The sequence below is a fragment of the Telmatherina bonti genome (assembly GCF_933228915.1).
Source record: "Telmatherina bonti genome assembly, chromosome: 7".
NCBI lineage: Eukaryota > Metazoa > Chordata > Actinopteri > Atheriniformes > Telmatherinidae > Telmatherina > Telmatherina bonti.
In genome coordinates, this window is record NC_136625.1 from 37,072,540 (window position 1) to 37,086,417 (window position 13,878).

The 13,878-nt window shown below is 42.1% G+C and overlaps 1 protein-coding gene across 2 annotated transcripts in view; it reads right to left on the reverse strand.

The window, feature by feature from the left end:
- Positions 1 to 13,878, reverse strand: part of LOC306757964 (CMP-N-acetylneuraminate-beta-1,4-galactoside alpha-2,3-sialyltransferase-like) — a 74,325-nt gene that overhangs the window by 22,425 nt on the left and 38,022 nt on the right. For both annotated transcript variants that reach the window (XM_079243161.1, XM_079243160.1), the window contains one exon: positions 13,208 to 13,394. In XM_079243161.1, the coding sequence (XP_079099287.1) occupies positions 13,208 to 13,394 (187 nt within the window). The remainder of the gene's footprint in view (positions 1 to 13,207; positions 13,395 to 13,878) is intronic.

The window sequence follows — 13,878 nt, forward strand, 5'->3', positions numbered from 1 at the left end:
ACTGGCAGCTATCATAGAGTTTGGCTCTATCTGGGTTGTGGGTAAAGCACTGGGTGAGGATGTGGTTTCATGTTTATGAGAGGACGACTCCATAACGAGGTAGACTGGAATCCAGAAAGCACAACTTTAAGCAATTTAGAAGCAAACATGCCAAACAAGCACATGTCAGGTTGTCTGGAGGTCTTAAGCAGTGGGTAGACTTCAGAATTTACAAGGTGCAGAGTCTTACCACACAACTACTGAAGAGGAACAGTGTCGGAGAACATGTTCATAGAGGGGAGAGGAAGGCGGGAAAGGTCAGGTGCACAGCGGGGGATTACAGTCAGATCAAAAGCTGTGAAATTCAGAAGTGCGGTTATTTCAGGAACCCGAAAACTCCCCGTTTCGCTCTCTTGAAACATACCGCAACCTTTGGCCTCAATGGGGTCGCAGTGGTTTCTCAGTTCCCTGAGGTTATCCGGTGTGTGAAACCACGTTCCCATGACAACCAACCTGAGAACTGGTGACACTGTCAACCTGAGCACACGTATGTTCAATGTCGTGGAACAATGGGTGACATCCTGGCGGGCTCTGAATCGACTAAAACACAAAGAAGAAAGAAGTTCTTCATCACATACCATGAGAGAAACCCGATCCAGGTTAGGTGAGTTCTTTCTGAATCACAGCAACATCCGGACACCGTCTCGGTCTTCTGCTTCTAAATCTATGTTTACAAGTATGTAAATATTTACATATGCATGTATGTACGGTATGCTGGACTTCTCCACATGTTTGGCCTCATAAAAAAACCACATATTGGATGAAACCAAGCAGAAACCTGAACATTAGAAACGTGTCATTTCATCACTGTGCAGTGTTTTATAATTCTGACCTGGATAATATTTTAGTCCTGCCTGTATTACAGGAGAAGTACTCTCTTCCTCAAACTCCATCCAACCAGCAGCGAGCAGGCAGAGCTCCTGTAAACAAGCAGCAGATACGAGCAGCGACTCCAGCTTCTAACCTGTGTTTACCAGCAGCTGTGTATCCTGTACTGCTTCTGTTTAAAAATAACTCCAAATGTACAAACAACTGGCTGCGTGAGCATTAACCGTAAGCCCGCGCCGTCGACGGAGGCTAAACAATCCAAATTGAATACAGGGAAAGGAGAAGCCAATGGTGGAGATCATGTTTGAGCACACGTGTAAACATCATGTAACCTGGCTGCTGCTGCATGTGTGGGGTCAGATTTTCATGCAGTGAAGCTGAGCTGCAGAATAATCACGTAACAACGTTGTAATGATGGAGCCAGGCGACTTCTGAAGCTGCCGCTCTGATTCCCTACGAAGACTCAAAAACTGATCACGCTGGGAAGTCTGGATTTAGGCGGAAATCGTGCCAGCAAGTCCGAGGCTTATGTGTGTTTGTTAGTGAGAACCAACAGAGCTCTGAATGGCACATTGGGAAATTGCTCCATGTTAAAGGCTACAACAACTCAAAATACTGAAGCGAACTCGTCCACCAGCGAGATAAATCACTGTGTACCACCCACTAACACCAGAAATGACAGAACGGAGAGGCTGAAATGAGAAAGAGAAAAGAATACACTTGCATGACCACAGAAGGCCAATGAAAAGCTTTTTATGTGTCTTCCAGCTGCTAGTGTGCAGTTCACACAAAGATCAACAGCTGTCAAAGCTCTGTCACGTTTTCCTCTGGGACTCACAAAAAATGGTCAAAAGAGGGAAGCTTGTTGTGACTTGATGAAGATTTGCTGAAGTTCGGGATGTCTCTTTCTCCACACTGCTGTCTTTAACGGCTTCAAACGTCTCCCGTCTCATATGAAGCGGAACAAAAGCTGCTACAATAACTATTTATGAGTCAGTGTTTATGGAAATATTTCTCTAGAGTTCCCAGAAGGTACATTTAGATCCACAGATAGCTGCTCCTTTATGTCTCCAGTGCATTAGTCTTTGCCGTGTCTCAGCCATACACAATGAAGACAGAAAACCCGAATACCACCTTTTAAAAGCCACCGCAGCTCCGTTTGACAACCGGATTTTCATCCACACTTCCATCCCAACTAAATAAGGAAAACTAATGATCATTATATATATATATATATATATATATATATATATATATATATATATACTGTTTAAAAAATAAAGGAAAACTAAAGTAACACGTTGTAGATCTGAATGAATGAAATATTTTTATTAAATACTTTGTTCTTTCCATAGTTGAATGTGCTGACAACAAAAACACACAAAAATTATCAATGAAAATCAAATGTATCAACCCATGGAGGTCTGGATTTGAGTTATACTAAATGAAAGTGGAAAAACACACTACAGGCTGATCCAACTTTGATGTAATGTCCTTTAAACAAGTCAAAATGAGGCTCAGTAGTGTGTGTGGCCTCCGTGTGCCTGTATGACCTCCCTGCAACGCCTGGGCATGCTCCTGATGAGGCAGTGGATGTTCTCCTGAGGGATCTCCTCCCAGACCTGGACTAAAGCATCCGCCAACTCCTGGACAGTCTGTGGTGCAACTTGGCGTTGGTGGATGGAGCGAGACATGATGTCCCAGATGTGCTCAACTGGATTCAGGTCTGGGGAACGGGCGGGCCAGTCCATAACATCAATGCCTTCGTGTTGCAGGAACGGCTGACACACTCCAGCCACATGAGGTCTAGCATTGTCTTGCATTAGGAGGAACCCAGGACCAACCGCACCAGCATATGGTCCCACAAGGGGTCTGAGGATCTCATCTCGGTACCTAATGGCAGTCAGGCTACCTCTGGCGAGCACATGGAGGGCTGTGTGGCCCTCCAAAGAAATGCCCCCCCACACCATTACTGACCCACTGCCAAACCGGTCATGCTGGAGGATGTTGCAGGCAGCAGAACGTTCTCCACGGCGTCTCCAGACTCTGTCACGTCTGTCACATGTGCTCAGTGTGAACCTGCTTCCATCTGTGAAGAGCTCAGGGCGCCAGTGGAGAATTTGCCAATCTTGGTGTTCTCTGGCCAAACGTCCTGCACGGTGTTGGGCTGGAAGCACAACCCCCACCTGTGGACGTCGGGTCCTCATACCACCCTCATGGAGTCTGTTTCTGACTGTTGGAGCAGACACATGCACATTTGTGGCCTGCTGGAGCTCATTCTGCAGGGCTCTGGCAGTGCTCCTCCTGTTCCTTGCACAAAGAAGGAGGTAGCGGTCCTGCTGCTGGGTTGTTGCCCTCCCACGGCCTCCTCCACGCTCCTGATGTACTGGCCTGTCTCCTGGTAGCGCCTCCATGCTCTGGACACAGCAAACCTTCTTGCTTCAGCTCGCACTGATGTGCCATCCTGGATGAGCTGCACTACCTGAGCAACTTGTGTGGGTTGTAGACTCCGTCTCATGCTACCACTACTAACTGCTGTTGTCATCGGAACTGAGAAGTGGTCAGTGTTGCTTCCTAAATGGACAATTCGATTTCACAAAAGTGTGGTTGACTTGGAGTTACATTGTGTTGTTTAAGTGTTCCCTTTATTTTTTTGAGCAGTATACATACATATACACACACACACACACACACACACACATTATATATATATATATAATATATATATATATATATATATATATATTATATATATATATATATATATATATATATATATATATAATATATATATATATATATATATATATTATATATATATATATATACATATATATATATATACATACACATATATACGTACGTGTATAAAAACAACAAACATACAAAGGGCGTGGTAGCATGGTACCATGTTATGGCGTTAATGCATTAATGAATTATCACCATTTATTTATACACACATCAACACACTTTCTTTTTTTTTTTTTTTTTTTTTAAGTCTTAGGTCACTGGCTCCGCCCACAGATTACCTCAGGAAGACCCTTGCAGGTAAAATACCTCCACCTCTCATTTTCTGTCTGGAACTTCCGAAGAAAAGGAACTGGCACATCTGTCCAGTCAAACTCCTGTAACTGGGCAGAAAACTGCGATTTTGTATGATAAACTGATTTCAAAGCACAATGAGAAATACAACTTTCTTTTTTAACCTAAATGGTTTCATCCTTCTGAATGTAAGGTTAAGAAGTAGGACAGCTAAGACATATCTTATGGCTGTATTTTCTAAAGGTGAAGCATAAATTCAGACTTGTTTTGTCACGCTGGAGTGGAGGTGAAGACCTAAATGCAAGAGACAAGAGCCACAAATGCAGAAAAGCTGTCTTTAATTTAAAAAAAACCCAAAACTGATGGTATGCAGAAACAGCAGGTAACGAAGACTAACTAAATGAACCAGCAATGAGGAACCCAAACCAAGGGGTATAAATCCACAGGAACAAAACAAGACAAAGGTGAAGTGAATGAACTAAACGAGACCAGGTGAACTAACGAACAGGAACTAAACAATGAAAACTACAAGCTAAAACAGGAAACCAGAACTAAGATAAACACATGAAACGTCACATCAGGACATGTTTTGTCTCTGGTTCGGTGAATCATCGTCATGGCGACATTAAGCTGTGATATCTATGAGATGTGCTCTCAGTAGCCGTTTGTCCCTGTCCATGTCGCCGGGGGACACGGGAATCCACAATGTGTTTTCATATTTTTTCCCACACGTTTACCTGGTCATGTTATTGTTTACGGTCCCAACTGTGTTTGTTGGTTGTAGAAATGGGTTTTAGTTGAGGTTATAGACTTTCTGTGGATACCACACAGCTATAGTTACATTTCAGACCTGACATTAGACCTGGGAAGCCAGATATTAACCTTTTAATCCCAGGTACTGGATGGTGCATGAGGCTTATCTTACCAGACAAGGTAAGGATGCAATGCTAGAGAAGTTACAGGACAGAAATCTGGATAATTTATCACTAAAAGTTCATGGATGGAAGTTACTGTGCATGTTGAGAAGATTTATCTCAGCTTACAAGATTCTAATCCTGCTTTCTGTCCGTTTTCACCATAAGGCTGGAAATTAATCAGATTATTCCCTCTGTGTTTAGAGTGAAGCAGATCCACACAGCGTTAAAGTTGCAGTGTTTCGCACAGACCAGGTAGCACCCTGGGGCCGGTGAGGGAATCAAGTGTTGTGGTAGTTGGTGGAGTTGGTCATCAGGGTGTATGCATAGTGTGCACAGCTGGTGGTGTTCAAATGCACTTTCTGAGCTGCCATATTAAATACAAACCTGTCTGTTAATCTACTGTTCCTCGGACTCACCTGAGATGATTTTAAAGCTGTGAAATTATTCAACTCAATCCTAATTTTTTAAATTAAGTTTTCTAGGAGATGACAACTAAAACCATTTTTACCAGTAAAAACAGTTTTATCGCAACCAGGAGTTCCCGTGATAGACACAAAGTTGTAGTCATAGACACTAAATTCGAAGAAAGTTACCAAGAAAGACAACGAGTTCCTGTGAAAGACGAGTTCCCGTGAAAGACAACGAGTTCCCGTGAAAGACACCGAGTTCCCGTGAAAGACACCGAGTTCCCGTGAAAGACACAGAGTTCCCGTGAAAGACACAGAGTTCCCGTGAAAGACACAGAGTTCCCGTGAAAGACACAGAGTTCCCGTGAAAGACACCGAGTTCCCGTGAAAGACACCGAGTTCCCGTGAAAGACATCGAGTTCCCGTGAAAGACACCGAGTTCCCGTGAAAGACACCAAGTTCCCGTGAAAGACATCAAGTTCCCGTGAAAGACACAGAGTTCCCGTGAAAGACACCGAGTTCCCGTGAAAGACATCGAGTTCCCGTGAAAGACACCGAGTTCCCGTGAAAGACACCGAGTTCCCGTGAAAGACACCAAGTTCCCGTGAAAGACATCAAGTTCCCATTAAAGACACCGAGTTCCCATGAAAGACACCGAGTTCCCATGAAAGACACCGAGTTCCCGTGGAAGACACCGAGTTCCCGTGGAAGACACCGAGTTCCCGTGGAAGACACCGAGTTCCCGTGGAAGACACCGAGTTCCCGTGGAAGACACCGAGTTCCCGTGAAAGACACCGAGTTCCCGTGAAAGACATCGAGTTCCCGTGAAAGACACCGAGTTCCCGTGAAAGACACCGAGTTCCCGTGAAAGACATCGAGTTTCCGTGACACCGAGTTCCCGTGAAAGACACCAAGTTCCCATGAAAGACATCAAGTTCCCATGAAAGACATCAAGTTCCCATTAAAGACACCAAGTTCCCATTAAAGACACCAAGTTGCCATGAAAGACACCGAGTTCCCATTAAAGACACCGAGTTCCCATTAAAGACACCAAGTTGCCATGAAAGACACCGAGTTCCCGTGAAAGACACCCAGTTCCCGTGAAAGACATCAAGTTCCCGTGAAAGACATCAAGTTCCCATTAAAGACACCGAGTTCCCATTAAAGACACCGAGTTCCCATGAAAGACACCGAGTTCCCGTGGAAGACACCGAGTTCCCCGTGGAAGACACCGAGTTCCCCGTGGAAGACACCGAGTTCCCGTGGAAGACACCGAGTTCCCGTGAAAGACACAGAGTTCCCATTGAAGACACAGAGTTCCCATTGAAGACACCGAGTTCCCGTGAAAGACACCGAGTTCCCGTGAAAGACACCAAGTTCCCGTGAAAGACACCAAGTTCCCATGAAAGACACCAAGTTCCCATTAAAGACACCAAGTTGCCATGAAAGACACCGAGTTGCCATGAAAGACACCGAGTTGCCATGAAAGACACCGAGTTCCCATGAAAGACACCGAGTTCCCGTGAAAGACACCGAGTTCCCGTGAAAGACACCGAGTTCCCGTGAAAGACATCGAGTTCCCGTGAAAGACATCGAGTTCCCGTGAAAGACATCGAGTTCCCGTGAAAGACATCGAGTTCCCGTGAAAGACACTGAGTTTCCGTGAAAGACATCAAGTTTCCGTGAAAGACATCAAGTTTCCGTGAAAGACATCAAGTTTCCGTGAAAGACATCGAGTTCCCGTGAAAGACATCGAGTTCCCGTGAAAGACACCGAGTTCCCGTGAAAGACACCGAGTTCCCGTGAAAGACACAGGTCCTATGAAAGACACAGGTCCTATGAAAGACACCAAATTCCCATGATTGACAGAGTTCCAATGAAAGACACCAATTTCCCATTAAAGACACAGAGTTCCCATGATACACACCAAGTTCCCATGATTGACAGAGTTCCCGTAATAGACACCAAGTTCCAGTGAAAGACACAGAGTTCCCATGATAGATACAGAGTTCCTGTTAAAGACACTGAGTTCCCGTGATAAATATGCAGTTCCCAGGATAGACATGAAGTTACCGTGACGAACATTCAGTTCCCGTGACGAGCATGAAGTTTCTGTGACGGACATGATGTTCCTGTGTGATGAGAAACGTGTCTGATTTTCAGCAGGTTGACGTGTTTCCTGCAAACCAAAACGTTTTCTTTATTAAACAGAACTTCTAAAGGAAAAGGACATATTGTTATAACGTGCAATTAATTGCAAACTTTCATGCAACTAATTATTGTTAAATATTGTAATTGTTCCACAGCAGCAGTAAATCAAATGAAATACGTTTATCTGGCATTTTAAAAACATTAAAATAAGTCATAAATGTAGCAGTGACATCTCTTGAGCGGTGCTTTCTCCTTGGATAAACCTCCGACCACTCCTATATCATGTGTGGTCCAGGACCTGAGGAGACCACACAGTGTAATCTGTCTCACATGTCTGAGACTGCCATGGCTGACTGGGCACCACAGGAGAAGGCCACCGGTCACAGCAGAGTAAGCCAAGCAGACGAATGTCAGTCCCACCTCACTGAGTCATCAGCAGCAAGTTTCACTGGGAATGCTGCATCCCAGCATGCATCTACCAGCCTTTAGGATGGTCACATTGAACCTACCTTCCTGTAAAATGATCTCATTCAATATCAGTCTGATGAGGAACCTGTTGACATTGACTGATAAGAAACGTCCTGTAGCTCAGAAGTGAAGTACTCACCTTTTCCCTCATGTATTGCTTTAAACTCTGCCGTGTTGGGAGTTAACGCTTCATGCACCAAACATGCAACAAGCACCAGACCGAAGATCTGTTACCAATTTGTGAAGGAGAGATACCACAGGTCTTTCCTTCCTGCAGTGGTCAGACTTCAGACTTAAGTGTTTACATATTTATATAAATGTTTATGTACATATTTATTTAATGTACATATTATTACTCAATATTTAAATGTTTTTTTTAAAACATCACCTGCGTTCCTCTGTGTACTGCACCTGCACTGTTGCAACCACTGAGGGATCGATACAGGTTTTCTTTTATTCTTTCCATCACTACCTGGTGGACATCGGTGAACCGAGCTTCCTCCTCCTCCTCACTTCCACAACCCATCAGGAACTCACAAGTCCCTCCTGGAAACACATCTGTACACACTGGCTTTTCATTAATTCCTGTTCTCCTACATAAAGCATCTGGGTGGTTAACCTCTTCCAGCCCAAGGGACTTTAGAAGGTTTTAGCTTGAAAAAACACAAATAGAATTGAATATTTCTCTGTGACTATACACTCTACATAAACCATTGTGGTAACAGATTAAAGTTAAGACTTCTGGGATTTTATCTCAAGTGAAATTATCACAACCGATGCTACTATTTTAACATAATTGAAAATGGAACATGAGAGCATTTTTATATTTTTTTTCCTTGCCTAAATATTTACATTTCATCATATATAAAAGCTTTAAAATGTAGCTTCTGTAGACAAAAACACCAAGAAAAACATGCCTCAACATGTAGACAGTGCAAAGTTTCATGGAACTGAAGCCGAGTACAACAAAGTTACAGGGATTTTAGTAAAGAGGTGGCCAAGTGGTTTTCAAGTCTGCACAGTTTGACAGAATTCGGCACAGTGCGGCACAGTTTGGCGTCATGTGTGAAAATGGAGATTTTTTTAGGTATTGCATGGCAGAAATGATCCAACTTCATTTGCAGGCGTTTAAATGTTGTTTTCTGAATATCTGTAAAGAATTCCTCAATTATTTGTCACCCCATTTATATAAAACCATCAGAATGATGATGTTTGACCAAGCGGCAACCTCCGGTAGTTAAAAATTAAGTCTATAGGGAATTACATAAAACTGCAGTTCCTTCTTCGTCCACTAGGAGCAGCAAAACAGAGCAAATCCCCATAGACTCCCATGTTAAAAAGACCAACTTCACAGCAGAAATAAACATGTTTACAGCCTGGTTCAAAAATCCATTTTAGGTTTAATAGGCCATATTTACCTTCATGACAACTGTGAGGGGAGTAAATTTTTTTTCTAACTCGCCCGTTTAAAAGTAATTTAATCTCGAAATTGGGCATTATTAGGGTTGTGTCCTTTTGATTGACAGGTACCCGATTTCCCGCTTCCCACTTACCTCCATTAGCTGGTTAGTTTCTGTTAGCTCCGGGTTAGCTTTTAGCTACAGGCAGGTCAGAGTTTACTTAATGTCAATCATCCACCATGACGCTCAGAGCCCCCCCTTTCTGCTCCACCTCTTTGCCCATATTTGTATTTTCCGAGTGAGACGACACGCATGCCCCTGTCAAGATGGTGATGGTAGGAACCGCCCACCGAGCTTCAATTCAGCTCTTCAGAAACCTACGGGTGACGTCACGGAGGCTCCGCCCATCTTTTTATATACAGTCTGTGTTTGACTCACAACAAGAAACATGTTTGCTAGAAAACACTATTTACAGAAGAACAAAATAAAACTAAGTTTGTGGTAATCATGTTGCGTGATGACAAACGCAACATATTCATTGAGTCATCTTCCGTTTATATTCAGCATTCCAGTTTCCCCAGCCCGCCTGCTGGAGGCCTCGGCATCAGATGTGGAATCTTGCACGCACAACTCGATTCGACTGACTTTTAAATAATTTCCAGGACTGTTTCTAGAGAGCAGCATGTCTTCTGGAGTCCTGTTGTTCTATTGTTTGTGTTTTTTTCCTAATAAAGAGTGAAAAGCAGATGTGACACTGACTACCACGGTGGGTGTGTGCGGTGGACATATGTGTAATACGCTCTGCAGATGTGCGCACAGGTTGCATATTTTTGTGTATTACCTTCACACCAGGCTCTAACTTTGGCTATGATTGGCCAATCAGTATGACGACCCCCATTTTGAAGCGATGCGGTAAATCACACCAATGTTATCATGTTTAATTCAAATTGACCAATCAACACCAGTAAAGTCGGAAATGTTTGTGACGCAGAATGACTGGGACCTGTCGTCCAATCAAACTGATGTTACCGGGAAGAAAATGCTGATTTTGAACGGCTAACTACTCCCAAAACTAAATGGGAAATGTAGTTGTTTTACTAAATGCAGTTTTTTTGTTGGTGGATTAAAGTTTTGAAGGCAAAACAGCAAAGGTAAGACAGAATAAATTCAGCCTTCTTTTGACTCTGGTTTAGTTCATCTTGGTCACAGCATGATGAAACTGGTATGTTTGGAATCTGTGGGATGTGTGCTTTCAGTAGAGGTGTTGTTTGTTCGTTTCCATGGCGCTGGGTGGACCCGGGGTCCATTATTTCTGTTTACGTATTTCTGCAGGCTTTGTGTACTTGGTGTTTTCATTGTTTATTACGTTTGGTGGTTGTGGTAACGAGTATTATGAGCTTTTCGCTAAGAGTCTGGACTTTCTGTGGACACTACATGTCTATTTTTTTAAATTTTCTTTTAATCACTGTGCTCACATGAAATTACACCCATGATAACAGAAAGTTTACTCCTGCAGTCCCCAGTGATAGTGAGGTATTAACAGACGAACGTACGGACATGATGAAGCATCACTTCCACTGTCACTTGGTGACCAATCATCATCCTCAGGAGGCAAGTATTACCCTCCAGGATCAGAAAGGCTGCATGCTGAGAAAAACCGCTATGTGACCATGTGCCTCTTTGTCAGTTCGTACAGCATCTTTCTGATACAATTGTTTTATTAGTTTTAAAGTTTCAAATATGAAAATAATGAATGACTAAACCTCTGTTCCTAAGCTGGAAGCAGGAGCTAAATGGAGTTTAAAAGGATATTTAAATCTCCTTGAACTTATTTGGTGGAGCCTCCTCATAGATATAATATAAACATTATAACCTCCAGAAACATGCAGCATTTACCAGATTGTGTGCAGCTTTGCATGAAGACTTTGCCTAATATCTACTCTAGTTAAAACAAAAAGCTCTTTTCTCCTCGAACTCCATGATCCTTTCGGCCCTTTAAACTTGATGACGCTGTTGGTGGAATGAGCGTTGGGTCCTTTTAAGAACGCTGTCACTTGCACCTTAAGAGAAATCTTGATTTAATGCATTTTGAGGAAATGGCCTCTGATTATAAACCCATGAGAACCATTCTTCCCTCCTCAGCAGTTCAAAGGGGGTGGAGCCTGCCGCCAGAGGCCAGATCAATTACCCTTAGCAGTCATTTCCACTGTCCATCCTTCCAACACAGCAGAAAATCTGGACGCCATCAGAAGCCGGAGGGCCATCAGACTGCTATTTTCCTCCATTTTACCTACTTTCCACTGATTCTTCCTGTCCAGAAATGTTCCTTTCATCCTTTTACTTGTCAAATCAAATCAAATGTAGCTTTATTTATAAAGCCATTTTCCTACATTTGTCCTTTAATCCAACACTCCTCAGTTTCAGTTTGTCCTTCCATGTCCTAACCATGTTCTATTATAATTCTATTGTCCTTTACTGTTCTAAGCAGTGTTGTTTTGATGTTGATCACCAAGCAGCAATGCCAGAAGATCTCCCAGCAGTGAGGAAACAGAAGAATCCTGCAGCGCAGCAGTTTGACTGTTGCTGGTTCTGTTGATCTGCATGTTTACAACAATCGCTACCAGCATTTCGCAAATCTCACAGTTTATTTACTGCAGACGGAAGCAGACGCATCAGCAGTGGAGACTGCAGGTTCTGGATCAGGTGCAGATATTCATGACGGCTCTACGTAAAATCTGAAGCCGTACATTCGTCCTCCACCTTCAATTCATCTGGATTTCAGTCCGTTCAGCCCCTGCATGTTGCCTTTTCATGAGTAAATCCAAACATTTTCATCCTTCTTTTATATAAATGTTGGATTATATTACCATGATATTTTACCTGTTATTGTTTAAAGAGAAATCTGCTCACCACATTTTGTCACTTCACAGTCATTTAAAAGGAAAACGATATTTTGGGCATAAGTGTAATTATTCACAATTAATCGCAAAATTTCATATGATTAGTCATGATTCAAGGTTTTTAATTGTTGCCCAGCAGTAAACACACACAGAGGGCACAGCGAACCGCGTGGTAACAGCTGGTGGTCTGGTGCTTGTTGGGATTTTACGGTTTACAGGATGCAGACTGGCGGCCATGTTTCCATCAGTCTGTTTCAGGACAGCTTGGACCTGGTCATTACCAAGATGCATGAGGAGAGGAGGAATAATGGATCAAATGTTAGCGCTTTGAGGGTTGTCTGCAAAAGTGTACATAATAAATATCATCCATTATTATTAATTATTATTATTAGGAATGTTTTCTTTATTATTTATTACTATAAATTATTGTTTTTATTATTATTATTATTATATTAGAAATGTTATTTTTATTATTGTTGTCATTATTAAGTATTTATTATTATTATTATTATTATTATTATTATTATTATTATTATTAAGAAAATTATTATTATTATGATCATTATTAAGAATAGCGGAGTATCAGAATATGTGATTAGCTAAAAGACGTGTCTGCTTGTATTAAACGTGTGATTTAACTGAGGCGATCGTGATGTTGCAGGTTTATGTTCAGATGACGGCAGCTGAGTTTACGGTGTGTTCGTGGTTTTTCTCTACACATCAGGATTTGTGGATTTCTCTGCATCTCCGAGCCAATATGCACCGCTTCATCAGCACTTATTTAATACTCAGAAAAGAATGTTATTATAATACTAGAAGGTATTATAAGGCCTTGAGACTTTGATAGGTTTTTTTCTAAAATAATAAACATACAGCATTTTTTAGCTGAAGGCAGATGCTGGTGGGAGAACTCTGATTTCATGGACGAGCATGAAGAAGCATTTTGTACAGTGAAGTGTACAAATATGGTCATCTACTGATCAGGGTTCAGTCTGTCTGTAAACGACTACATGTTTCACCGTGTCTACTTAAAAGAGACTGAAATATGTCCTTACCAGCTTTTCCTTGAAGACCATGTGTTTGAGCCACTTGAAATCAAGCGGCTTGAAAGCAGAGAAGACAAAAAGCGAATCTCTTTCATAGTTTTCAGGTTTCTGAATGGCTCCCTCTGGATATGTGATCCTCATGGTGGTTTTGGTCCCTACATCTCTCTTGTAACCAAGTACTGGGGCTTCATTCAACCTGCCAACATAAGAAAAGCACAAATGAATAAAATAAAAATGAAATCAACATTTCATAAAAGGTCATGATGAAAAATTGTCACGGAAATTAAAGGAACTTCTTAAGTTTTATGATGTCCATTCCTGGACCTGTCGTAGTTCTGCAGCATCCAGAGGATAGAAAACTACGTTGGACACGTTACGTGATGCTGCACACACTGTTTCACATGCTAGCACATGGACATAAACATGCTGGCACCATGGCTGACTCATCTTATACATGCAAGAAGAGGAAGACAAGAGGTGGAATGACAGACAACTCTTCCATGAAATCTCCCTTCACGTCTAATCTGGCATCATCTTCATCACGCCTCTTTTCTGAGACCTCTCCAGCCAGTAAAAGTCCGTCCATGATTATATATATTTATATGTTTGTTTAATATTTATTTGAGACACTTTGGTAATAAAACCTTTATAAGCTTAATAAAAAGTTTCATTTTGAACAG